The sequence below is a fragment of the Macaca fascicularis genome, chromosome 17 (genome assembly GCF_037993035.2).
Source record: "Macaca fascicularis isolate 582-1 chromosome 17, T2T-MFA8v1.1".
Taxonomy (NCBI): domain Eukaryota; kingdom Metazoa; phylum Chordata; class Mammalia; order Primates; family Cercopithecidae; genus Macaca; species Macaca fascicularis.
The window spans coordinates 99,698,725-99,725,469 of NC_088391.1; the positions used below are offsets into that span (position 1 = coordinate 99,698,725).

Consider the following 26,745-nt stretch of genomic DNA (forward strand, 5'->3'; position numbering starts at 1 on the left):
TTGGCGTGCCTTCTGAGAATTACTTCTCCTCGGGTTTACGGAAGTGACCGTAGGCGGGTACATACTTGGCGTGCCTTCTGAGAATTACTTTTCCTCGGGTTTACGGAAGTGACCGTAGGCGGGTACATACTTGGCGTGCCTTCTGAGAATTACTTTTCCTCAGGTTTACGGAAGTGACCGTAGGCGGGTACATACTTGGCGTGCCTTCTGAGAATTACTTTTCCTCGGGTTTACGGAAGTGACCGTTGGCGGGTACATGCTTGGCGTGCCTTCTGAGAATTACTTTTCCTCGGGTTTACGGAAGTGACCGTAGGCGGGTACGTGCTTTCCTCGGGTGTACGGAAGTGACTGTAGGCGGGTACATACTTGGCGTGCCTTCTGAGAATTACTTCTCCTCGGGTTTACGGAAGTGACCGTAGGCGGGTACATACTTGGCGTGCCTTCTGAGAATTACTTCTCCTCGGGTTTACGGAAGTGACCGTAGGCGGGTACATACTTGGCGTGCCTTCTGAGAATTACTTTTCCTCGGGTTTACGGAAGTGACCGTAGGCGGGTACATGCTTGGCGTGCCTTCTGAGAATTACTTTTCCTCGGGTTTACGGAAGTGACTGTAGGCGGGTACATGCTTGGCGTGCCTTCTGAGAATTACTTTTCCTCAGGTTTATGGAAGTGACCGTAGGCGGGTACGTGCTTTCCTCGGGTGTACGGAAGTGACTGTAGGCGGGTACATACTTGGCGTGCCTTCTGAGAATTACTTTTCCTCAGGTTTACGGAAGTGACCGTAGGCGGGTACATGCTTGGCGTGCCTTCTGAGAATTACTTCTCCTCGGGTTTACGGAAGTGACCGTAGGCGGGTACATGCTTGGCGTGCCTTCTGAGAATTACTTTTCCTCAGGTTTACGGAAGTGACCGTAGGCGGGTACATGCTTGGCGTGCCTTCTGAGAATTACTTTTCCTCAGGTTTACGGAAGTGACCGTAGGCGGGTACATGCTTGGCGTGCCTTCTGAGAATTACTTTTCCTCAGGTTTATGGAAGTGACCGTAGGCGGATACATGCTTTCCTCAGGTTTACGGAAGTGACCGTAGGCGGGTACATACTTGGCGTGCCTTCTGAGAATTACTTTTCCTCGGGTTTACGGAAGTGACTGTAGGCGGGTACATACTTGGCGTGCCTTCTGAGAATTAATTCTCCTCGGGTTTATGGAAGTGACCGTAGGCGGGTGCATACTTGGCGTGCCTTCTGAGAATTACTTTTCCTCAGGTTTATGGAAGTGACCGTAGGCGGGTACATACTTGGCGTGCCTTCTGAGAATTACTTTTCCTCGGGTTTACGGAAGTGACTGTAGGCGAGTACATACTTGGTGTGCCTTCTGAGTCTGTGTTGTGTGTTGGAGGTGCACTAGATGTTCAATAAATGCTAATTGCATTACAGTCAGTGGAAATGTGCTTGGGAATAATCGTTTTTAAATTATTTTATGTTCGATTTAAAAAATGGTTGTGCATTCACTTAAAATTTCCATTTTTAGCTTCAAATATTTTTAGAAAATTTTTGGGAAAACAACTGAGTTTAAGTCAATATAATTATTTCGCTGAGTTCTGATAGAAATAAAGCAAAACAGAGGAAACCAACCGATTAGCTGGTACACAGCCTAAACCCCTGTGGAAACATGAATGTTCCTGTAAAATCACCTTTGTTTTTTAAGTAAGATTTTTATCATGGGAGTCAGTTTTGTGGTTTTATAAAAATCTTTTATTGTACTAAGATGTATTAATGAGTCTTAGCCAAAAGACTCCCTGAGGACTCATTCACATGTTCAGTATAGATTATATGTAATTTGTGGCAATATGTCAAGCCATATGCCATTTGAATAATCAAATGTAGACACATACACTTAAATTTTGAGCTATTGCAGTTTCGAAAAAGGCAGCAACACTTTCTGTATTTTATAAATCAAGACATGTAGAAAAAGTTAACTGATTTGAAATCAATATACAAGGTCTAGTTTGGACAATAGGAGGAACATTGCTGAATAGCTCTCTGAGAGTCAAGTTGGCCCCCAGTGGCCCTGGGGTTCTTTGTTGCCACTTTTTTGGCCAGACGGATGGGGTAGAACGTATCTCCTTCATCACCGCTTGCTCCTCCATCATAGGATTACCTGGTCTTTTTAGTGGAAATTCATTACCTTTTATAGGAAGGATAATTATTACTCCTGGATGATACTGGCATCCAGCCCCACCTGGAGGGACTCGCCTATCCTTAAAGCTCTGACCAGGAAGAATGGCCAGGCTTCAGAGTCTTGTTTGGAACAGAGGCTCTGAGGTGCTTTTAGAAATGTTTAAGCAACATTATTTAAATTATAGCTGAAGATCTTTTCTAAACACATTTGAATTTTTCATTACTCATAGGAGCAGAGTACATTTTCCAGTCTCCATTACAGAAATATTTTAAAGTAAATGGGAAGAGGCTGTACATGAAATATTAACACGGTCTCATTAATGAGCATGAATCTGAATTAAGGAAGGCTTGTAGGGTTTTTTGGTTATTTGTTTTAGCAAATATTAAATCATATATGAGATTATCAGTTATAGGGGCTGCTCTTAAAATTCTGATGATTTACATGATAGATAAGCATTAAATTCAGAAATGTATCTAATTTTATTGGCTATTAAAATTAAGAATCTTGATAGAAGAAAGAATTATGATTTGGCGAAAGACACTGGCTCTTAGGAGAGTTAAATTTCCATTAAGGTGATTCTAAACTACCTCTAGTAAGAAATAGAATTTTTAAGCTCCTAAATTTTGATGTGAAATAAGCAAATAGATTAGGAGATAGTAAAACAACCTTAAGTAATAAAAATTGCATTAATGAAAATATAGGTCCAAATTAATAATTATTATATAATATATATGTAATATAATATATGACACCTACCTATGTGAGCCTTGTTTGTTGTCTGCTCATAGGATCTTTGTCTGAAAGTTGTTTATTATGAAAATTTATATTAGCATGAAGTGAATCTCTTTAGATCTCAGATAAGCATCCCATTGTGATTGGTCTGAATGGTTTATAGGCAACAAGTTGGTGATATTGTTCTTACACCTAAGATGATGCATCCCTGTTTCAGCTCCTTCTCCCCGCAAACGCTTATGCATTGTAATGGGCTGAACAGGAGCCTTCCAAAAATATTTCCAGGCCCCCATCCATGGAGGCTGTGAATATGACCTTATTTGGAAAAAGGATCTTCATTTATATAATGAAGTTACAGATCTTGAGATGAGGAGATGATTCTGGGTTATGGGTGGGCTCTACGTCCAAAGTCTACTCCGAAAGTTAGGCAGAGAGAGATTTGAGAGAGAAGAGGAGGAGGCCATGTGACCACACGGGTAGGTATTGAAACAACTGGAACTCCCAGAAGCTGGAAGAGACAGGAAGGGTCCACCCATTGAGCCTCCGGCGGTGTGTCTTGACCAGATTCCAGAGTGCTGGCCTCCAGTGCTGAGAGGGAACACCTTTCTCTTGTTTTGAGCCACCTGACTCATTACTTGTTGCAGCAACCCTAGGAAGCTAATAAAGTATTTATTGGTTCATCTTGACAGATGATAAGAGGAGTAGTTTTATCAGATAACATTGTAGAATTTCTTTGCCACATTTGATTCATTTTTAAGTGATTCCTACAATTCTCTGAGTCAGGTTTTGTGCATGTGATTTTCCTTACCTGGAACATCCCTTTTCTTTGTCTTTCCAAATCTTATCCATCTTCCCTCAGATCAAGTTCTTGGCCTGATCTAAATTTCCTTGATCTCATTTTGCCCTTATCAATAATGATTCCTGAAGCTTGCATGACATTTTCCAGTTTACAAAGTACTTCTGTGACATTGTCACCATGGTCTTGGATATAAGTATTACTATTTCCATTTTTCAGGTAAATAAGCCTTGGTGAAGTTCAGTGATTCACCAAAGATTGTACAGCTGCATATTAATTTCCTAGGCCTGCCAAAACCAAGTACCATAGGCTGGGTGGCTTAAAACAACAGAGATTTATTTTTCACAGTGCTGAAGGATAGTAGTTCAAAGTCAAGTGTTGGCAGGGTTGGTTACTTCTGGAGGCACTGAGGGAGAGGCTGTTCCAAGTCTCTCTCCCAGCTTGTGGTGGTAGCCAGCCATTGGCATTCCTGCCTTGCAGGCCCCTATTCCTGGCTTGCAAACCTATCACCCCAATCTGTGCCTCCATCACATGGCCCTATCCCTCTGTGTGTTCTCTCCTCTTCTCACAAAGATTTAATCCAGCAGGACCACATCTTAATTTAGCTAATTTCATCTACAAAGACCCTATTGCCAAATAAGGTCATATTCTGTTCATCTGGGTGGACGTGAATTTTAGGGTACACTATGCAAGCCACTACAGGCTAGCAGTGACACTATTGTGTCTTATTTTCCCCAAGTTCCCTGTGCTTTTCTCTCTTCACCACATCATGGGGTGAAATTCCTAATGTGTTTGTTGTCTGTACTCATAGAATTCATGTGGCATAGTGGAAGGAGGGTAGAAAGGGCAGGAGCCCTGCCTGGGGCCCAGCTGTTGGGGGTTTGATTTCCAGCTCCATTGCTGTGTGCCTTTGAGGAGGATAAGGACCCTCACACCATGAAATTTACCATTAAAGAAAATATAATTATGAACCTCATAAACTTGTCCCAAAGGTTAAGTACAATGACAAGCAATAAATGCAGGTACAATTATTTTTACTCATTTTTTTCAAGTATGTGAGTCATCTATTTCCCTAACAATGGCTGAAGGTCTTCAGTGCAGGAATACAACAGTACTTCATAAAATTTTGAACTCATCAGTCACAGATATTGAAGACCAGATAATATTGCAGAGGTTATCCAATCAACTTTTGCCATACATTCAGATGAGAATATTGGTGGCCCCATTGAGTTGCTCAAAATAAAGTAAGTGGTAAAATGTCCTTGATTTGTTTTTTTAAAAAGAGTCAATTCTTTTATCTTATGAAAGTGCTCACATTATATAAAGTAATGTTTTGGAAGTCATGTTAGAATGTTTATTTTTATATACACAGGGTTACTGGTATCACTTCAGTAGATGATAGGAAAGGTGTAACCACTCCGATTATATTATAGTATTTTCTGGCCCTTCTTATGACACTTGAAATACTTCAGTGGAAGATATGTACAGAAAATTGAGATATTTCTCTAACTATATATTAAATTAAATTAAATATATAAAAATATAGCATAAAATTAAATTAAATTCTCTATATATAGTATTAAATACAGAAAATTGAGATATTTCTCAACTATAATATTAAGAGAGAAAACAGAAAACAAAATTTTGTTTTTCACAGAATGTTTGGGATGGTTTGTGATGGGTAGCTCCCTTTGAAGGGAATTTTGTAAAAAATATATGTATTCTTTACCATTTAGTTTAATAACTAATACTTTAATCAGGCATACAGGTGTGTGAAATTTTACTGTGCATTTTAAAAGATCCTTTCCATATGATTTTACCTTATAAAATTAAAACATTCTGTACAATTTACATACATACTCTAAGTTGTAATTTTATAATGGCATAAAAACTTACAGCCACCTTATCTACTGTGCTTGTAGATGCATCTCTCTGTGGGTAGATTTTGATTGTATTTGTCATGATTCCTTCGTTGTAGCTCTAAACCACAACCCTACAGATCAAGTTGTAATCTCAGACACGTAGGCCTTGATCATTACTGTTCATGTCACTGATTTCCACAGGCCTTTATGGGAATCATATCACTAAAACGTTGTTGATGGAAATGATGCGGGGAAAAGAATGAAGTCACTGATTTGTAGCCCGTCTCTAAAATACGTAGTTTTTTTCTCCTCTTTAAAAATAGTGTATCTCTATCTTTGAATAAACTAAGTTTGAAATGTTTCTATTGTTTAGGTTTATGCTGTTATGCAAGTCCCTGAGTAGAGATCTTTGTCTCATTGATGCTGCGGTCGATTCTAGATGATCTAGTGATGAAAGCCAACCTCTTTTCCCTTAAACATTTTTTTTTTTTTTTTGAGATAGAGTTTTGCTCTTGTTGCTCAGGCTGGGGTGCAAAGGCACAATCTCAGCTCACTGCAACCTCCACCTCCTGGGTTCAAGTGATTCTCCTGCCTCAGCTTCCCGAGTAGCTGGGATTACAGGCATCCACCATCATGCCCAGCTAATTTTTTGTATTTTTAGTAGAGACAGGGTTTCACCGTGGTCTCGAACTCCTGACCTCAGGTGATCCACTCTCCTCAGCCTCCCACCGTAAAGATTTTTACATAACATGCTTGCAGGGATCTCTGTCTGTTCAACTTCTCAGTTCCACCTGTGTCAGGAACACCTTTCATAACGCGTCCTTTACCTCCCCAGAGATTTGTGGGGGACGCATTGTCCCCAAGAAGACTCTGAGAGTGAACTTTTAAATTAAAAAACAAAGAACATGAACTAATCAATAGGGCAGTTTTCATTTATTTCTCTCCTTTTCTCCAGGCAGAATCCCCAGACATAACAACCAAATCTGTCTGGTCTAAGCCAAACTGATACTCTTAATAGCTATTTGACAAAGATATTTTGACCTGCAGAGAAAGAACTTAATTTACATCTGTATTTATTCACCCCTTGAGCAGACGTTTTGAAAAATAAAAGTAGCTCTACCAGGCTCCTGGTGATCCACTGCTTACATGAATTTCACCTTTGGCAGTATTTTACGGGAGGCATGATCCACCTTTTCTTACCTAGGTTTTGTTAAGACAAAATGTAATATCTCATTTAGAGAATCTTCTGCTTCTTCAAATATTTAATATATTCTTTTAGCTTCATGACCTGACAGAAAGTTATAAAACTTTAGATTTTCCAGAATATTGATAGTTTATGAACTAGTTGATTGGTATATTTTTTCATAAAGGAATCAATGAGGCACATCCATAAATTTCAGCCGTGTCAATTTCAAGGGAATATCCATATACAGATTTCTAGATATCTAGATAGGACTCTTAACAACATTACTCATTACTATATGTTCCTAATAACCTTCTTTGTTAATTAGTATTCATCAACTTAAACTGAATCAGAAGGAAAGCAAAAAAAAAAAAAAAAAAAAGCTAGTGGATAGAATCACTTAATGGGAAAGTAAAAGAATAGAAGCTGTTGCTTATAAATATTGACAATATATAGACATTGGTTTACCACTACAGAAGAAATTGAGACTCTTTTCAGCAAACCTCAGATAGAAAACTGAAACCAGGCAGGGAAAATAATTGGACACATTTATATATGCTGAAAATGATCTCTTATTTATTTTGCTAAAATCCAATCTTCACATATATTCTGATGTGATATATTGAATTCAAGGGTTTATCTCAAAACTTTGCATTTTAAATTATCACCACTTCCAACACCAGAAAAGTGGTTTAATTAAAAATTTAATTCCAACCACTTCTTTCCTAAGGATTATATTTTGCATCATATAAATAACATGATAGAGAAAGGGATTATAAATTTGATGGATGTATGAATTTACTTTCATTTTGTGAATATTGATGATGTTCTCAGAGCAGGGAGCTTATCTACTGTCAAGATTCAATTGCATATACGTGATGATTCCCAGATCTCCACTCTATTTCTGCTGTGGGCTGCATATTGACTTTTTAATATCTCTATTAGTATAGCATGTTAAATTCAACAAGAGCAAAGTCAAAAGCCTCCCCTTTGCCTTCCATCATGATTGGAAGTTCCCTGAGGCCTTCCTAGCCATGCTGAACTGTGAGGCAATTACTCAGTCTCGGATAGTTCTTTACAGCTGTGTGAAAACACACTAATACAACATGTAACATATTTTACAAAATATTTTTAAAAGGTTAGCCCCTGCTGTTTTCCTTGGCTTATTAAAAATTTAGTCTTAACCCTGATAACTTCCTCAATCCATTGATGATATTTTAATAACTTTTGACATTAGCCATATCAAAGGCAATCTGAAAATCTAAATAGATGCCCATATACTAAATTTACATGTAAGCCATTCCTAGCCCCCTAAAATAATAATTTTATTGATGGATTATGCTAATCAATAAAATCATTAAAATTTAGTGTGAACTGGCCAGAGATCAAAACTCAAATAGATAAGAAACTGTAGCTCAGAGAAGCTGACTGTCATGTTCCCACAATTAATTATGCCAGCACGTGGCCCATGAGTGTTTCTACAGGTTGAGAAGCAGAAACTATAATAGAATGAGAATCCCTTCTTCCCAACCCTTAGTCTATTGTTCCTTCTGCTTTACCACACTCTCATTTTTATATCATTTTCTCCAACATTCCAACACCATATATGGCATATATAGGGTACCACAATAACCAGGGATTTTTGAAAAATACTGTACTTTATTGCTACCCTCTTAGATAAAAGTATTTGAAAGTTTTTTTTTTCCTTTACAAGAACTTTTCAAAAAATGCTAACTCCCCTAAGAAAATAGCTTAGCCTTGAGTATAGTTATAGTGTAATCTCATCTTAAACTTATAAGCAATTTAAAAATACATCAATATCAGCCCTAATGGCTGTTCTCAGAAGGACTGTGTTTCTTTATTTAAGATGCACTGTAGGCCGGGCATGGTGGCTTATGCCTGTAATCCCAAAACTTTGGGAGGCTGAGGCGGATGGATCACTTGAGGTCAGGAGTTCAAGTCCACCATGGCCAACATGGCAAAACCCTGTTTCTACTAAAAATACAAAAATTAGTCAGGTGTGGTGGTGTATGCCCGCAATCCCAGCTACTCAGGAGGCTGAGGCAGGAGAATCGCTTGACCCAGGAGGCGGAGGTTGCAGTGAGCAGAGATCGTGCCACTGCACTCCAGCCTGGGTGACAAAGTGAGACTCTGCTTCAAAAAAAGTAATTAATTAAATAAAATAAAATGCACTGTGAACAGTTACTTCCAGCAAACCGTGCTCCCACGCTCCTTTCTCACCTGCCAGCACCGCATAGGACTGAGTTAATAGAGCATCCTAAGCTCCTAGTAGCTGGAGCGGTGATTCTCATACATAACGTGCATCCAACTTAACTGGGGAGCAAGTTTAAAATGCAGCTTCCTGGACTCCTCTCCAATAATGACTAAAGAGGCCTGGGGTGAAGTTGAAAGCATTTGCCTCTTTATTAAACGCCAGAGGATATTCTCCTTTAGGGAATCTGGAAAGCACATTTTGAGAGACACTAAAATTATTAGCCACATAGTAGGTGCTCACATTTCACAGTTTTGCATTCTTCTCTCACCTGGTACAAGGCGCAGCGAGGGATGAGGCTGCAGACATAAAGAATTCACTATTCCCCAGCTCTGGGCAACCCTTGGACCTTCTTTAACAAGGTGAAGTAAGCCAATTGCTCTTGCTTTCAGTTCAGGGAATTAAAATCCAGTGTTGGTGGATGGAGCTATTTCAGTGGTGCTCTCTTGCCTTTGGATTTCAGTTTCCTTGGTGATTAGCCAAGCATGAGCCTGACACCCTTCAGTTAGGAGGAAAATGCATGTGGTTTGGCATTTTGTAACTTTTGTTTTCTTTGTGGAGCCAGGAAACTCAGTATCTTGATGAATTTTGAGTCACAGACATGGTGAAAGTTTTATACCCCTTTTTTCATATATAGCTGACATAATTTATCTTTTAATTGTATTTATTGCAATGCTGGAGTGTTACAGCAAGTACTTCCAAAAAAGCCACATACTGTCACTGCTCTCAAGTTTATATTGCACCCCTCATTTGGCATCCACACTGTAGCATTTAAATGAGGATTGCTAACTGCCGCAGCATAAGCAAAATGCTAAGTTTTCTTTTGAGTTATTTTATTGAACAGAATCATTCCAAAGGAAATTTTGAATACATGACAATTTCCTTAAAGATCCATATTGAGTCGCATGAATATAAATTTCTCTATTACATGCATGAGAGACGCTGCCATGTACTGCATGAATCCTGTCTTCCAATCTTCAGAAGGAAAAATAAATACATAAAGGCTGAAGATCAGTTATGTAAAGAGAGTGGGAAAAAGGAAGGGATAAACCTAGCCTCTATCTTTGGCTACTTTCATGCTTTTCTCCTTTCATCCCCCAAATAATAAACCAAAAGAGACAAGCAAGGCCCTGAGCCAAGCAGCTGCCCTGAGTGACCCCGGAGAGCCTTCAACCTAAAATCTTCTCTCTGCTGCTCCAGCAGCACCAACCTGCTCTCCCCAGTGGCACAGCAGAGAGCAGACCTTTATCTGTCAGCAGACCTGACATTCCAGACTCACAAAGCTCTAGGTGAATTCTAATACAGGCTGAGTTTCTCCTTGGTGCTTTTTCTTTCCTAGAAATGCTTCCATCTCACTAGGCTCTGAGGCTCACTTTCCTTTGAATTGCCCAGGAGCCCACTGGCCTTGTCTGCACTGTTTTGCAGCTTTTCTTCTTCTCTATGCAAAGTTATTGCCTCTTCCTGGTGCTGGAGGCGGTGGCTGTCAGTGAAGTCCAGGGGCTGAGTATAGATGCTGATGAGCTTAATGGGCTTTCCGTTCTAGGGAGATTTCTTTGGAAGCATTTCCTTCATAAGTTGTCAGTGAATTTCATGTGAGATAATTACGGGTCCAGAATGAGAAGCTTTTTATTGGGAGGCAGCCTGTTTAACAGCCTCAAGACAGATTACCTAGGTAATACCATGAGTCCTTCTCAAGTAAGTCATGTATAAAACTCTGGAAAATGGCAGAGAAGAAGGTACAGGTTAGCATTAGAAACATCAATTAGAGACATTCATGAGAAAACTATAGAAAAACTATGCAAAGGTAGGTAGGAACAAGCCTTTTTATTTATCTCCAAAGCCACTGAGAGACACACAGAGAAAGAGAAAGAGGAATGGGAGAGAGAGAAAGAAAGAGCTAGAGAGAGAGGTCAGCATTACTGTCTGTGTTGTAGATGAGAAGCCTTGGAAACTAAGTGACTTGCCCTGGTTATCCAGGCCCTGGGGCTTGTTGAAGCTGGACCCCAGAAGGTGTGTCACTGAGCAAGGCCAACGCACTTTTCACGACAGCTTGATGCCTCTTAGAGACTTGGGCCTAGAAAGGCAGAGTTGGCCTTGGTTGCTGGAGAAGCTGGAAATGAGTTTATTGAAAGGAAAGGCAGCAGTGATGGCAAGGGAGGAATTTGTGAGTAGGGTAGAGGAAAGTGAGGAGCAGAGTACAATGAGAAAATGCTATAAAGCAAAGGATTTAATTAGGCAAAGTGTACATGTTTTGTAAACAGTGAGGATTTATCAGGGATCCAACATGATCGATCATCAAGTTAGATTTTTTTGTTTTCCATTAACATCTTTTCTTCAGAATTAACTCCCAGGTTGTGATGGTTAACTTACGTGTTGGTTTCACTGGGCCGTGGGATGCCCAGATGGCTTGTTAAACATCATTTCTGAGGGTTTCTTGGGTGTTTTGCGAAGAGGTTAGTATTTGATCATAGACTGATTAAGCTGATGTCCTCCCCAGCTTCAAGGGGGTGGGTGGGCACCACCCATTCCCTTGAGGGTCTGAATAGAACAAACAGGTGGAGGAAGGTTGAAGTCTCTCTGCCTGACTGCTTGAGCTACAATGTCAGTCTCCTGCCCTTGGTGCTCCTGGATTTAGACTGGAATCTACACTATTGGCTCTCTGGCTCTTAGGCTTTCGAACTACATTGTCGACATTCCTGGGTCTCCAGCTTGCAGATGGCAGATTGTGGGACTTCTCAGCCCCCATAATTATGTGAGCCAATAACTCAGACTATATATATTATACTATACTACTGGTTCTATTCATTTGGAGAACCCTGATGAATACAAAGCTTTTGTATTCATTTAAGACAAAAAGAAAACATTTGGGCTATCTTAGTCCAGATTATAATTTTTTTTAGAATCACATTTATTACATTTTTTTAAATCAAAAATTTAAATAATCTTTTTAGTTATATTTATTGAAATCACAGTTTTCCTTTTAGTGTGCACAATTTTTTAATGCATAGGTTTATTTCAGATTGTGGTACTGTGCTAAGATTCTAAATGGATATTTTTCCCCTAGCTCCCTGCCACTGTGGTGATATCAGAGGAGGCTTGGTAGGGGGTTAGGACTTCCAGCACTGTGCAGAGGTAACACCCCACTACCCAATTTATGAAGGCTATGTAGGAAGCAGTAAAGAAGTGTTTCAGCTCCTTCCACTGCTCATCCCACAGCCAGGGAAGAATGACTGGAGACTTAGTGGAGAGGTAGTGGAGAGGTAGATGCTTTATCTTCACCCAGCAATAATGAAGATTCATTCTTCTTGCATATCAGAGGAGGCTGGGTAGGGACCTAGACATCTACTCTGACCACGCAGTAGTGTGTGCCTTCCTTATCTTGCCAAGTGCTGAAAGAAGTCAGCTAGACAGAAAGTGATGCTGGAAACTTCAACACCCTCCTCTCAACAATTGGTAAAACAATGACATAGGCAATCAGCACGGGTACAGGAGAACTGAACAATACCATCACCAACGGGATCTACTCAATATTTATAAACACATCTGCCAGCAAAAGCAGAATTCATATTCTTTTTGAGTACCCATGGAACATGTGTCCAGATGGACTATCTGCTCGGCCATAAAGCAAAACTAAGCAAACTCAAAAGAATTGAAATTATACAGAGTAGGTTTGCCTACTACAATGGAATCAACCTGGAAATCAATAACAGAAAGATAGCAGCCAAATCTCCATAAACTTGGAAACTTAACAGTGCCCTTCCAAGTAATCCATGAATACAAGGGGAAATCTTGAGAGAATTAAAAATAATATGCTGAACTTAATGAAAATGAAAGTACAACATGTCAAAATTGTGTGGCACAGCTAAAATAGTATTGAATGAGAAATGTATATCACTAAATGCATATGTTAGAAAAGAGGGAAAGTCTCAAATCAATAATCTAAGCTCCCATCTCAGGAACCTAGGAGCAAAATAAACCCAAAGTAAGGAAATGGAAGCCAATGACAAGAAAAGCAGAAATCAATGGAATTGAAAGAAAAGGAGAAAATCAATGAAACAAAGAGCTGGTTCTCTGAAAACACCAATAAAAATTATAAACCTATAATGTGAGTGACAAAGAGAAAAGACATAAATAGCCAATATCAGTAATAAAACAAGGAAAATCATTATAGGCCCTGTAGACATCAAAAAGGTACAAAGGGAATATTACAAAGAGCTCTCACACATAAATTCTGTGACTTTGAGGAATGGATCAATTCCTCAAAAAACACAAGCTGCTTCAATTCACCCAATATGAAATAGACAATTTGAATAGCTCTGTAACTTTTAAGAAATGAATTTGTAATTTAAAATCTCTCAGAAAAGCTTCCTATTCCAGATTGTTTCACTGGAGAATTCTACCAAATGTTTTAAGGAAAATTAAAGCCAACTTTACACAATCTTTTCTAGAAAATAGAAGAGAATACTCCTTAATTCATTTTATAAAGCAAATATCATCCTAACACCAAAAACCACACAGACAGTAACACACACACACACACACAGAGAGAGAGAGAGAAAATTAAAAACAACCCTCATGAATATAGGTGAAAAAATATGTTTAAAATATTAGCAGATAGAACTTAGCAATATATAAAAAGAATGGTTTTTGTTTTTGTTTTCTTTTTCTCGGGGTGCAAATCTGATTCAATATCTGAAAATTATCAAGGTAATCCATCATGTCAATAAGTCAAACAAGAAAAAAATACATGATTATATCAGAGGATTAAGAAAAAGCATTTGATAAAATTTAACATCCAGTCATGATAAAAAACAACTCCCAGACAAATGCAAATGGAAAAGACGACCTGAACTTGATAAAGAGTTTACAAAAATCCTACAGCCAATATTATATTTAAGGGTGAAATCTGGATGTTTTACTTCTATGATCAGAAACAAGACAAGGATGTCTGCTCTCACCACTGTTAACATAGGCTGCTGGAAGTTCTAGCAAGTGTAATAAAGCAAGAAAGGACATAAAAGGCAAACAGATTGGAAAGGAGGAAATAAACCTGTGCCTATTTATATGTGACATAATTGCCTTTGTGTAAAATCCCAAGAAATCTACCGTAAAAAAGAAAGAAAAGAAAAGACTAAAAGAACTAATAAGTGAGTTTAGCAAGGTCACAAGACACAAGATAAACATTCAAAAAATCAATTGTATTTCTGTATACTAGTAATGGGCATTGAAGTGAACAATACAATTACATTTACAATTGCTCATAAAAATGCAATACTTAGGTGTAAATCTAACAAAATATGTAGGGAACTTGTGTGGCAAAAACCACAAAATGCTGATAAAAGAAGTTAAAGATCTAGATTAAAAGACATTTCATGTTTATAGATTTGAAGGCAATATAGTGTCAATTTAGTAGTAATCAGCATAGTAGTAGTCAGTTCTCCCCAGATTGACATATAGGCTAATGCATTCCTTTCAAAATCACAGTAAAATTTTTGTAGATATAAAGGTATTAGATGATACCTTTCTAAAATTTACATTGAAAGGTAAAGAAGGTAGAATAACTAAAACAATGTTTATAAAGAAGAATTAAGTGGGAGGAATTAACCTTCTCCATTTAAAGTCCTTAAAGCATGTTACACATAGGTCAATGGAACGGAATAAGGACACAGAAATAGAACCACACACACAAAGGGACTCAACTGATTTTGGGGAAGTGAAATTGTTTATGAATTGGCAACATGCGGGATCCGTGTGGTGATGTAAATATTCTATATTTTCACTGCATTAATGTCAATATCCTGGTTGTGATAGTTTTGCAGGATGTTACTATTGAAACAAATTAAGTAAAGAGTACACGAGATTTATCTGTATTATTTCTTACAACTGTATGCAAATCTAAACTTCAAAATTAAAACTTTAAAAATATTTAAAGGTAATAGAAACAGGATACATATAGACATAATAAAGGGCATGAATGGACATCATTTATTTCGATTTTCAAATTGCCTTTTTTTTTTTTTCTTTTTCAAGACTAGAGTGTCACTCTGTTGCCCAGGCTGGAGTGCGGTGGTGATGTGATCTCGGTTCACTGCAATCTCCACCTCCGGGGTTCAAGTGATTCTCCTGCCTCAGCCTCCCGAGTAGCTGGGATTGCAGGTGTATACCACCATGCCTGGCTAGTTTTTGTATTTTTAGTGGAGATGGGGTTTTACCATGTTGACCAGGCTGGTCTCGAACTCTTGACCTCAAGTGATCCACCCGCCTCAGCCTCCACATGAGCCACTGGGCTGGGCCCTCAAATTGCCTTTGACAAGGCCAATATGAAACTTCACTGATCAAGGAAAGTATCGTGGTTAAAAGACCTAATTTGGAATCCGGTAGTATGTTATCTGTAAACGAAAAAGAAAAGTATTTGTGCATGCTTGTGTGTGCATGTTTGTGTTGTGTATTTAAATTACTTGGCTCTGTCCACTAGAAATACGTAGAAACGTTGGTTGATCCAATACTCAATCTCACAATGTGCTGTTGTGAATCCTTACAGTTCAGAAGGTCTCCATGTCATTTCTCTTCACAAAAATTTGCAAGATGTCCCAGAGGGAATACTTGATTCCAAATTTAGCACCAGGAAAAGATAACAATAAAACACTATTTGCAACCATGTGTTAACAATCCACTAATACCAATTTTATGTGACATATTATCAATTGTTTTCATTATTATGATAAAACGTATAAGCTATTCGCATAGTCTCTAATATTTGTGTCCATCTGTCAACTCAAATCCTGTCAGTACTGGTCATCTATATCTTATGGATAGGGTCAAAGGCTTTTAAAGTTGGAGGGCCCTTAGGTAATATTATTTAACACATTAAAAAAGAATCAAAGAATTTAAAGAGCTTGTCTAATATCACAAAAATAATCAAGCTCACCTGCTTCACAATTCATTAACTTCATACAAATGTCCTTTTAGCAATAAAAAATGACTTACTAAACACTGTGCTTCCTACAAAAAGCAAACTGCCGTCAGCAAATGTTTGTCGTTGTATGTGGATGTTAAATGCATTTTCCCAGGTAACAGTGAATTGAAGCCTCCAAATGGGAGTTTTTTTACTTTAGTTTGAAAGGAAGACCTTCAACATCTTCTCTAGACATCCACGTAAACCAGGTGCCATGTATGAGAACTTTCCAAAGAACATTATCTTGTGCTGAGGAAAGATTAGTTAGCATTATCTTAAATAAAAATGACAGCACAATGTTATGCTATATAAAGCTTGCTGTCCATCTCATCAAATAATTATTGATTGCATCCAATAGACAAGGCATCGTGCTGGCTGCTGCAGAGACGGAACTGAGAAACGCGTAGTCATTGCCCTCAAGGCACTTGGTAGCAGTTTTACCAGGGAAGCTTGGAAGCACCATCAAAAAACAAGCCCATAGCATGAACAAGAAATGTATTTAATGAAAATCCAATGGTCCAGTTGTGCGTGTGTTTGTGTGTGTGCATGTGTGTGCGTGTCTGTGTGTTTCATTTGAAATCATCGGATTTCCACACAGAGACTAAGCTAGAGTCGTAGATTGTGGCTATATAGAGGAGGGCTCCATACGACAGGGTCAGAGGTTCTGAACAGGAGAAATGACATTCTCAGTTTAATATATGCATCAAATAGCAGTGTTGCACTGAAGTGAGGATGTAAAAGGCCAGTGCTTAGCCTTTTTGACTATTTGTCTGTCAAAATAGTAAGTGATGGTTTTTACTAGTGTGAAGGTAGTAAATATAAAAAGCAGGGATTGAAGGGAAAATGAGGGGAAAACTGCAGCCATTGGCAGATGACAGGGAGCCGTCCTGGGGGAGGGGATCCCAGATGGCACCGCGGTTTCTAATCTACATAACATGCAGCAGTGAACATGAGGAAGGAGAGAAGGACGAATGAATGATTCAGAGATTTCAAGTGAGAGAGCATTGAATTTTTAAGTAAGAAATATGGCCATCTTCTGAGAATGAGCCAATCTGGGCTGGGGCTGGAAGCTGGAAAAGAGGCAAAAAGATTTCTAACGGTTACTGTGAGGATTGTAATGTGGCATTATCAAGAGGTGAATTGGGGAACTTCTTAGCAGCCAGACAGGGTCCATCTGAGATGTCAGAATGAATTTGTGGCAGATGTAAATGATACCGAATTACAGTCAGATCCAATGATTGACCATGTCATTTACTACAATTAGGAATGACTAACTATGATGAAAAAAAAATGGTGGCAGCTTATCAGTGGCTTTTGCTACTTAAATGCTAAGCCCTAAGGTTCAGGTTTTCTTGAGACCTGAAAGAAGTCAAAATAGGCAATTGCTTTAGAAACTATGGATGAATTGAAGGAGGGGAGATGCCAGTGGGAATGAAAAGCAAGTTTAGAAAGTGGAAGAGAATAATATAGGCTATTAAAGATGAGAGTCAGGATTTGAATATCTTGGAGATAGGGTGCTTCTAGATATTTGCACCAGAAATACTCAAAGTCATGGAGAAAGATATGATTGGAAGCATTTGGACAAGATCTTTAGTAAATGCATAGTCTTTTTGATGTAACTGAAATGACATTTGAGGAAGCTAGGAATAAAGTGAAAAACGAATCACTGATACAGAATTTGATTATCATACTTGTTATATTATGAAGTCTGTGAGAAGAAATTATCTCAACTTCCATTAATTTTCTAGAAGTGAATTGGAGTAACTACTAAAGTCATGTGAGCATGGCTGGATAAGAGCACAGCACAGTAGGATTTTGTAGAGATTACCCACACTGTTTGTAACCCCTTACACTTCAAATAACTGTTTTTGGTCTACAAAGCAATGGCACAATCTTGGCTCACTGCAGCTTCCACCTACCAAGTTCAAGCAATTCTGCCTCAGCCTCCTGAGTAGCTGGGATTACAGGCGCCCGCTTCCACACCCAGCTAATTTTTGTATTTTTAGTAGAAATGGGGTTTCACTGTATTGGTCTGGCTGGTCTTGAACTCCTGACCTCGTGATCTGCCCACCCCGGCCTCCAAAAGTGCTGGAATTATAAGCGTGAGCCACCGCGCCCAGCCCTAAGAACTTTCATGTATATTACATCACAATATTAACAGTGTGGTAATGCATTTTTACTCTCATTTTACCAAGTAAGAAACTGCAGAACTGGAACATTGAATGACTTGCCTAATTCCACATAGCTCCAGGTGGCTTCTGAAGATGTGTTGACTTCCTCCATGGTTTTGCTGGGCACTGCTGTTCCTAACTCAGGAAGGCATAGGGAAGCCAAACCTCTAGATGGAGGTTTCTTGACCTCAGCACTATGAACATTTATGGCCAGATAATTCCACGCTGTGGGAGCTTCTCTGTGCACACTAGGATGTGTAGCAACATCTCTGCCCAACTGTCACCCCCAGTTGTGACAGGAAAAATATCTCCAGAAATGACCAAGTGTCCCCTGGAGGGTATGATTGAGAACCATTGCTCTAGATTATACATTGTTCACATTTAACAATGTATGGTGTGTCACATCATATGAAGCTCACATTTCAGTATCACTAAGCCATGTGGTGGCACAAGTGCAAACTGGGTAATTAGGCAATGGTTTACTTGTAACTGAAAGTAGTTTTAAGATTTTGGCATTGTCCCCCAGCTCAACTAGTCTTCTGACCCAAATTTATTGGAAAACCTGGGAACGTGTGAGATGCCTTATTACTTCTGTTTTATTTAGGCCCTTGTAACAGCAAAGAATAAAAACTCAGCCTTTATGGGAAAGGTGGACATAATCAGGCACCGATTGTGGCAGATGCAAATATAAAAGTCTATAGAAAGGAACTTGCATCAGGGATCACCTGCCTTTTCCAGGTCCTTCCACTGGCTGCAAAGCCCTTTCTTCATAGTTTCTTCTGCCGTCTCTGTCTAATACCCATCCATTATAAAGGATCCAGTCCTCTCTGGGCTCTCTAGACAAAATTCCCAAAGAACTCAGATTAGCCATGCGTACTACCTCATGGGTGACACTCAGATGTCCACAGGCATAACTCTTATACTCCCACCCGGGTGAGGCTCACTCTCCCTCAGGCGAGACGCAAATTCCCCCTCATGGCGGGTGCTCACCCTCCCCTCACGGCAGGAGCTCACCCTGCCCTCACGGCGGGAGCTCACCCTCCCCTCATGGCCGGTGCTCACCCTCCACTCACGCCGGTGCTCACCCTCCCTCATGGTGGGTGCTCACTCCCCTCGCAGCGATGCTCACTCCCCTTCTTGGTTGTTGCTCACTCTTGCTCAGGAGTAATGAGGCTTCATTGGTTTTGTGTCTCCCCTTATCCACTCCCGGTTCACACAGGGCAGAGAATAGACTGTGGCACACTGACCCTGGTGCTGTGCCCCAAGGTATATGTTCAAAGGTAAGCCTTTTAAAGAATGTATGGCTGATCAGCTTTCCATGACCACTGAGATTTCACACTTAGTTGACTAAGAGAGCCAACAAACTATTTCAGTCTTTAGAGATCAAGTTTCTCAGCCTCTACTAGTATGCTGATAAAATTATATTGTAACATCCTTCAAATTGATTCATAAGTCACCTATGGTGAAGAAAATTGTGCTTTAGAAATCCAGAATTAACTATTTCCTATGTGTTCTTAATTGTAAAGACTCCAGAGTACTAATTCTTTAAGTATTCAAGCAGAACTTTTAAAATTAGGAGACTATTAAATTTCTCAAACTGAAATCACACTTCATTCCCAAAGTTTCCCAAGTATGTTTACTGCATTTAGTGAGTTTTCTGAGCAAGTTAGAGTCCTTAAGAATAAAGGAGACTACGTGAATGTGAACTATCACTATTTGCTCTTAACTTGGCGATCAAAGGAGACCTTCACAAAATAGAACAGAAGAGGGTTCCCTTGTTTAATGTACAGAATGAGAACAGGCAGATTATAGCTTTGAACTTGCATGTAATGTGAACTCTAAGACCTGAAGACACTTCTTTCATGAATAATTTAAAACTTCACCTGGGTCAAGTTATCCTTTAAAGGAATTTATTTTCACAGTCATGTTTAATCATTAGTAATTTTGCTGCTTTCTTTTATTCTAGGTAATGTATGATGTTGTTGGGGCAATTGAAAAAAATAAAGACTCCCTTTCACAGAATCTTCTGTTTGTAATGAAAAGTAAGTTGATTTTTTTTTCCTGCCCTACCCTGGTTAAAATGCCACACATCCATTATTCCTTTATCTCTGAATATTTTCCTATAAAATATGTACCAGCTAAAGCATAATTGAAATACCTTTTGCATTCTAATGCCTAGAATAATAAGAAATGGGTCTTGCTGCACTATATGTTTGCTACAATGTAATTTGGAGTCCAGTGGAAACCATAATTTAACTAAGCTTTTAGGAGATAGAAATGTAAAATACCTTTACTACTGTAGTGGGTTGAATATAGAAAAGATTTCTGTGAAGACTAATGAAGATGAGTGTGACTTCCAACTTTATTTAGGCCACAATAGGGTGAATTTCATTACTTAAGATGACTCTGGAGCACAACTAAGGGTGGTATTTTATTCTTATGTACTTTCAGTTATAAAATATTAATGCTCACTATGTAGGAGGAGTAGAAATGGAAGGAGTATATATATGTATACACATGTAAGTTTAAATTTACGGGACCCTTCTACTTAGTGAGCATTAATACTTTATATGCATATATCTACTATAATTCTACACTATATACAAGACCATATACAAAATGTATATGTGTGATAATTAAATGTATATTCATACATATATACATAATTCTGTCTCTAGTAATTATTTTCTTAGCAGTTCTGCAGTGATTCACATTTTTCTAATAACCTTTTTTGTGAATTAAAACATTGCATCTTGTATGCTTTAAGTTGCTATAAATGAAATAGTCATTCATCTTTAAAAGAAGCACAGAATAGCTTTTCATGAAAAAGTTGAATGCTCTAGCATTGAAAATAAGAAATCCATATCACTTCTGGTTTGAGAAACATATTTGCCTCAAATTACAGCAACACAGTTGTAATACATTGTTTTTCACTGAAGATTGTTCTGCTTGCCTCTAGAACTTAACGTTTATTGTGAGCTCTCTTAGCTAAAACTAACGGAAAAAAAAAACAAGGAATAACATTATGAAGATGGAAAGAAATGGTCTTTTTTATTATCATTAGAAAATTTTCCTTTTAATGTGTGACTATTTGCACTTTTATTTATAATGCACTTCCCTATCTTTTAGGAAGATCTAATATATAGCATGTATTTAAAAGTTTACACAATGCTTTTCTTACTTTTGTATTTCATGGTGATAGGATATGTGTGTGTGTGTACGTGTATGTGTGTGTGTGTGTGTGTATTTAGAATGAAAATATGATGGCTAGTGATATTGCAATTCTGCTTATCTTAATAGAGTGCCTATATTTTAAAATCATTCTTTTATGTAAATTTGTACACAAAAAGTTCCAGGAAAAATACAATTGAGTCTTTTTTTTATTCTTTAGGAGGTAGGTGCTTCTGAGTAAAAGGACAGAATTTACAATGTGCCCTTTTGTATTTTGTATTTATACAGGAGGTGTCAGATTTTTTCTTTTTTTGTAAAGGGCTAGAGAATAAATATTTTAGACCTTGTGCACCATAAGATCCTTGTTGCAATTACTTACCTCTGCTGTTATAATGTGAAAAACAGCTGTAGACAATACAAATGGATGTGACTGTGTTCTGATAAAATTTTATTTACAAAAACAGGCACTGGGTCATGTTTGGCTCAGGAGCCATGACTGCTCACTCACTCTATCATAAAAGCAAAATATTTGTGGTTGCCATCATGTTTTATGAATCTGTAAAATACTTTGATGCTTGTGCATCATTATTAAAAGCAAATGTAATTCATAAATAATAATTTTTATTTGCAGTTACTTTGCTTATAGTATCTAATTCAATTTTCATAGCATCAGAAAGCTCCCAGTTGAGGAAGATGGTGAAGTCTGTTGTAGAATCTACACAAGCAGAGCTGTGTCTCTGAGACCGCTAACCGAGTGTAGTCAGGGAGCTTGGAGACAGCTCATAGAGACACACAGCAAATACACTCATTTGTGCCTAAGATTAGAAGTAAAGTCTAGTTCACTCAAAAGGAGGCAAATAACAACAACAACAAGAAAGCCAAAATGCAGACTTTTAATTCTGCTCACAGGAATAGGAAATTTTAGGATTTAGGAAAATTTAGGATTTACTGTCTATTATGTTAATAATTATTGAGTCTTTTTTTTTTTCTGTGTGTCTCTGTACACTTGCTTATAAGTTAGCTTATCCCACTTTACTGGTAGAAAGACCCTGGACAATGATTGTAGATTCCAGTAAGGGACACTTCTGCTCTGAGTATGTATGTAGAGTGACATGAAGAAAATGGTTTGTGGTCAGTGACTCCTTGTAATCCCAATGAGGTAAATATGCCTCTTCACCAGGAGTTCCTTTGCTAGGTTTTAAGAGGCAAATGGATAGTAGAGTTCTCTTTTCAGTCCTGGAGGGAACTTGCTGTCTCATGCCATGTGTTCAGCTGTGGTCAGGGCTCTCCCGTTAGGGTCCCAAAGCATCATGGCATCTCCCTGTGTCCATTGGATGACATGAGTCTTGCTATACCTGCAGCCTGACCACATGATTCAGGGAAAATACAAAACTGGGTCAGTTACATATTTTGGACCATATTTATGTCTCATGTCTTCATTTTTTAAAATCTTTTATATTTTTCTTTAAAAAAATTTTTTGCGGCCAGGCGCGGTGGCTCAAGTCTGTAATCCCAGCAATTTGGGAGGCCGAGACGGGTGGATCACAAGGTCAGGAGATCGAGACCATCCTGGCTAACCCAGTGAAACCCCGTCTCTACTAAAAAATAAAAAAAACTAGCCGGGCGAGGTGGCGGTCGCCTGTAGTCCCAGCTACTCGTGAGGCTGAGGCAGGAGAATGGCGTGAACCCGGGAGGCAGAGCTTGCAGTGAGCTGAGATGCGGCCACTGCACTCCAGCCTGGGTGACAGAGCGAGACTCCATCTCAAAAAAAAAAAAATTTTTTTGCACTACCTACCTTCTCAGTAATGTTTTCTGTTTTATTAGAGGCATTTTCTCAATTATAAGAATAAAATGTTGCATTACTTATCTGTGGGTTTACTTATACATAGACCTGCTATAAATATAAATAATAATTGTTTAATTATGTATTTAAATTGGCTATACTACTATGTATTTATCATTTAACTTTTTATTTTGAAGTGGTTTTAAACTTAAAGTGACAGAATTATTGTAAAGTACTCCCAGGTATCCTCTTCCCAGATTCATTTTTTTCATTTCCTTTGTTTTACTGTCTTGCTGTCTTTCTTTCTATCTCCTTCCATCTTTTGTTCTCCTCTTTCCTTCCTGTGTCCCGTGTGTGTGTGTGTGTGTGTGTGTATGTGTATGTGTGTGTGTGTGTTTACTTTCTGAATCATTTGAAAGTAAGTTGCTTGCCTCTTCTTGTCTAAATACTTTGGTGCCCACCCTAAGAGAAGGGACATTATCTTAGATAACTTCAGTAAGTTATCAGAATATTCAACAGTCATGTACTACTCATATCTAATCCAGAGTTCATATAAAGTTTTACCAATGGTCCCACTAATATTAGTCTTTTATGGTCATTTTCTCCTAATTCAGGATCATTGATTGCATTTAGTTATCATTTTTCCTTTAAATCTAGACAGTTCTTTAGCTTTTCTCTCTCTTTCATGACATTTTCTTTAATGCCAGTTAATTCATAGAAATCACGGTGTTTGAGTTTATATTAGAAGTAGGTTATGAATTTTTGACCAGGAGTCCCAAGAGGTAGTGGAGTATCCTTGGCACATTACGTTTGGCGGCAGTCACGGTTTGAAACAGGTTCACCATGAGCACTGTGTAAGGTGGTGCTCTTCAGCTTCTTCTAACATAAAGCTTGCTGTTTTCCCTTTGTTATTAATGAGTAATTTGTGAGAAAGTACTTTGAGACTATGTAAATACTCTGTTCCTCATCAAACTTTTACCCATTAGTTTTATATACATTTATGATTCTTGCCTAAATCGTTTCTCACGATTGCAAAATTTTGATTTTCTTACCCCATCTTTCCATAAACAGTGGCATTCTACTATAATAATTCCCACTTCTTTATCTATTAATTATTAGTGTACACTCATGGATTCTTATGTTGTTCAATGAATAATGATTCATTACTATCATTATATTGATGCTAAAATTGTTTAAGATTTGAGCAGTAAGAACCCCTTCAGGTTAGCTCCTATTTCTTTTTGACATATTCTCTTGACTTTTTTTTTTTTTTTTTTTAACACTGCCTTACATTCTGGCCTTCCAAAAATGTTCCAGAATCATTCATCTTGCCTCAAATCTAGAATCAGACATTTGTTCAGGAAGCCTTGATATATCTTAGAAAAGAATGGTATTCAGAAACTCCAAGATCTGGGGGGCTGGGTGAGCTCATTGCTACTGGGGTATGATTGCTTTTAGGACCTTTCGGAATTTGAACATTTAAGATGTAAGTATAGATAACATATAGGTATATAGATCTGTAACTGTGTATTAAGAATCATGGATTTCTCTTGCTCTCTCTAATTTTATCCCAACATCACAGGGCCTCTTTTGCATTACATAATTGTATCTCCTTTTCCTGACAGTTCTTCCTGCTTCCCTGTTCGTTTATTACCTAATGTAGGGATTTTTTTAATGGAAAGCATTACAGATATATATTATGTCACCCGTATTTTGCACCTGGGCAGGCAAAATGATTTGCGTGTGGAAAAGGTAGAAACTAAACTGCTTTGCCATGAAACGTTGCCAACTGTCTGATTGGCGAAGCATGATCCTAGTGATTTATGTTCATTATTTCACATTTTAATTTTGCAATGATTCTCAAAGTAGGTACTGTCATCATTATTTTATAGGAAAGGACACTTAGGCTTAAAAACTGCCTACATGCAGATATAAGTAACACAAGAAACATTCCTTTTGATCCTTAACCACCACATACATTGTTTTCCCTATGATTTTAAAATTTGTAACCCCAAATCCACTCATCTGAGCTCCAGTTTCTCCCTGAGGTGTCAAGAAAGGAATATGGACTCAGAATTATTTGATTTTTGTAACTTAAACATGAAAATATATCATTTTGCTTTTACCTTTTCATCTTAACTGCGTTTTTTTTATTGTTTTTTGTTGTTGTTTTGTTTTGTTTTTTAAATAAAAGGACACTTCTTTTCCCTTCTTTCACCTAGCAACTGCCACACCAAGTAAGGCAGGTCCTCTCACAGGTACTTACAGACGGCTCTGATACAGGTGAGTTAGGTCCTGGGGAAACATTTTCCTGAATAATTATTTTCCTGGAATGGGGCATTTCTAACAGAGTCCATAAGTCTTCATGATTTGACAAGTGCACAAAAGCCCTTTAGGTCTGAGCAGGTAAGATTTGGTTCTGAAAACTAGGATAGAAGCGTCACTCAGAGAGCAAGGCCCAGTTGGGATCAGGATTCCTGGTCAAGGGTAGTGAATGTCAGAATTGGTCAATGATGTTAAATAGTGGAGGAAATAAAATAAGGATACAGGAAAAGGTAGACTCCTCAATCTGCTGAAGCAACGACATCTTGCACCTAGAATGTATCAGTGGCTAAAGCTCTTGTATGAGGAGTAAGTTCAATGCTTAAGTAATAATTTTAGTGCCACTTACGATATTCATTTATTTATTTCCTAGCTAGTGAAAATGTCGTGATCAATCATTTGTTCCAGTCGAAATTGTCACAGACAGGATCCCTCGTATCTGCCTATCCTTCCTTTAAATTCCGAGGACATAAGTCTGCCCTGCTCAGTAAGAAAATGACAGCTTCTTCAATTATTGGAGAAAACAAGAATTATCTAGAACTTAGTAAGGTAGGAGTTTTTGTGATTATTGTTGGGTTATTTTTAATTTTGATAAGTATATTTGCTTCTTTTTTTAAAAAAAAAGCACAATTTTGAATACCAAAGAAATAGATATTTTAATAGAAAATGTTAAGGAAAAGAATGTCTATCTGATGTGTAACCATCAGAATGAAGGAAGAGTAGAGGAAGGTGCAGCAGGGTGACAATTTTAATAGTAAGTATAGTCTGAGTCATTTTATTGGTTGTCTGTGCAACATCCCAGTTATGTTTCATCTCTGACTGCCTTTTTGATGAATAGAAGGTAACTTCAGATACTGTAGGCTTAGAGGGAGCAAACTTAGCTATCTTATTCTGTTGATATTAATCACTTCAGATAATTGAGGTCTCTAAATGATAAATTGTTGTTTCTCTTATAGACATAGGGTATTGTTCAGGTGCTAGGATGTTTTTACTGCATATTTGTAGAGTTTTAATTTTATTGTATTATACTAATTTGTAATGTGTATTTGTCTCACAAAAGTTTGGTTGTATATACAACCTCAAGATTCTATGTGGCAAAAGAGAACTAAAAACTCAGTGAAGAGTTGTTTCAAACCGATAGGAAACATGTATGGAGTGTTTTAGGTTTCTTAAGAATCCAGTGCCAGATGGTATTCCAGCGTGTTTTGCTTATGTCTACCAAAACTATAAAAGATGAGGAATATATTTGGGAAGGTGTTCAGGACAATCAATTTTAGAAATGCAATTGTTGCAGCTTCTGGAATACATTTTAGCTTACCAA

General features: G+C 38.0%; 1 protein-coding gene across 12 annotated transcripts in view; it reads left to right on the plus strand.

Moving 5' to 3' along the window:
* MYO16 (myosin XVI) overlaps nucleotides 1-26,745 on the plus strand; it is a 698,554-nt gene that overhangs the window by 513,254 nt on the left and 158,555 nt on the right. For all 12 annotated transcript variants that reach the window (XM_045377420.2, XM_005586232.4, XM_074021383.1 and 9 more), the window contains 2 exons: nucleotides 20,115-20,190; nucleotides 25,798-25,973. In XM_045377420.2, the coding sequence (XP_045233355.2) occupies nucleotides 20,115-20,190; nucleotides 25,798-25,973 (252 nt within the window). The remainder of the gene's footprint in view (nucleotides 1-20,114; nucleotides 20,191-25,797; nucleotides 25,974-26,745) is intronic.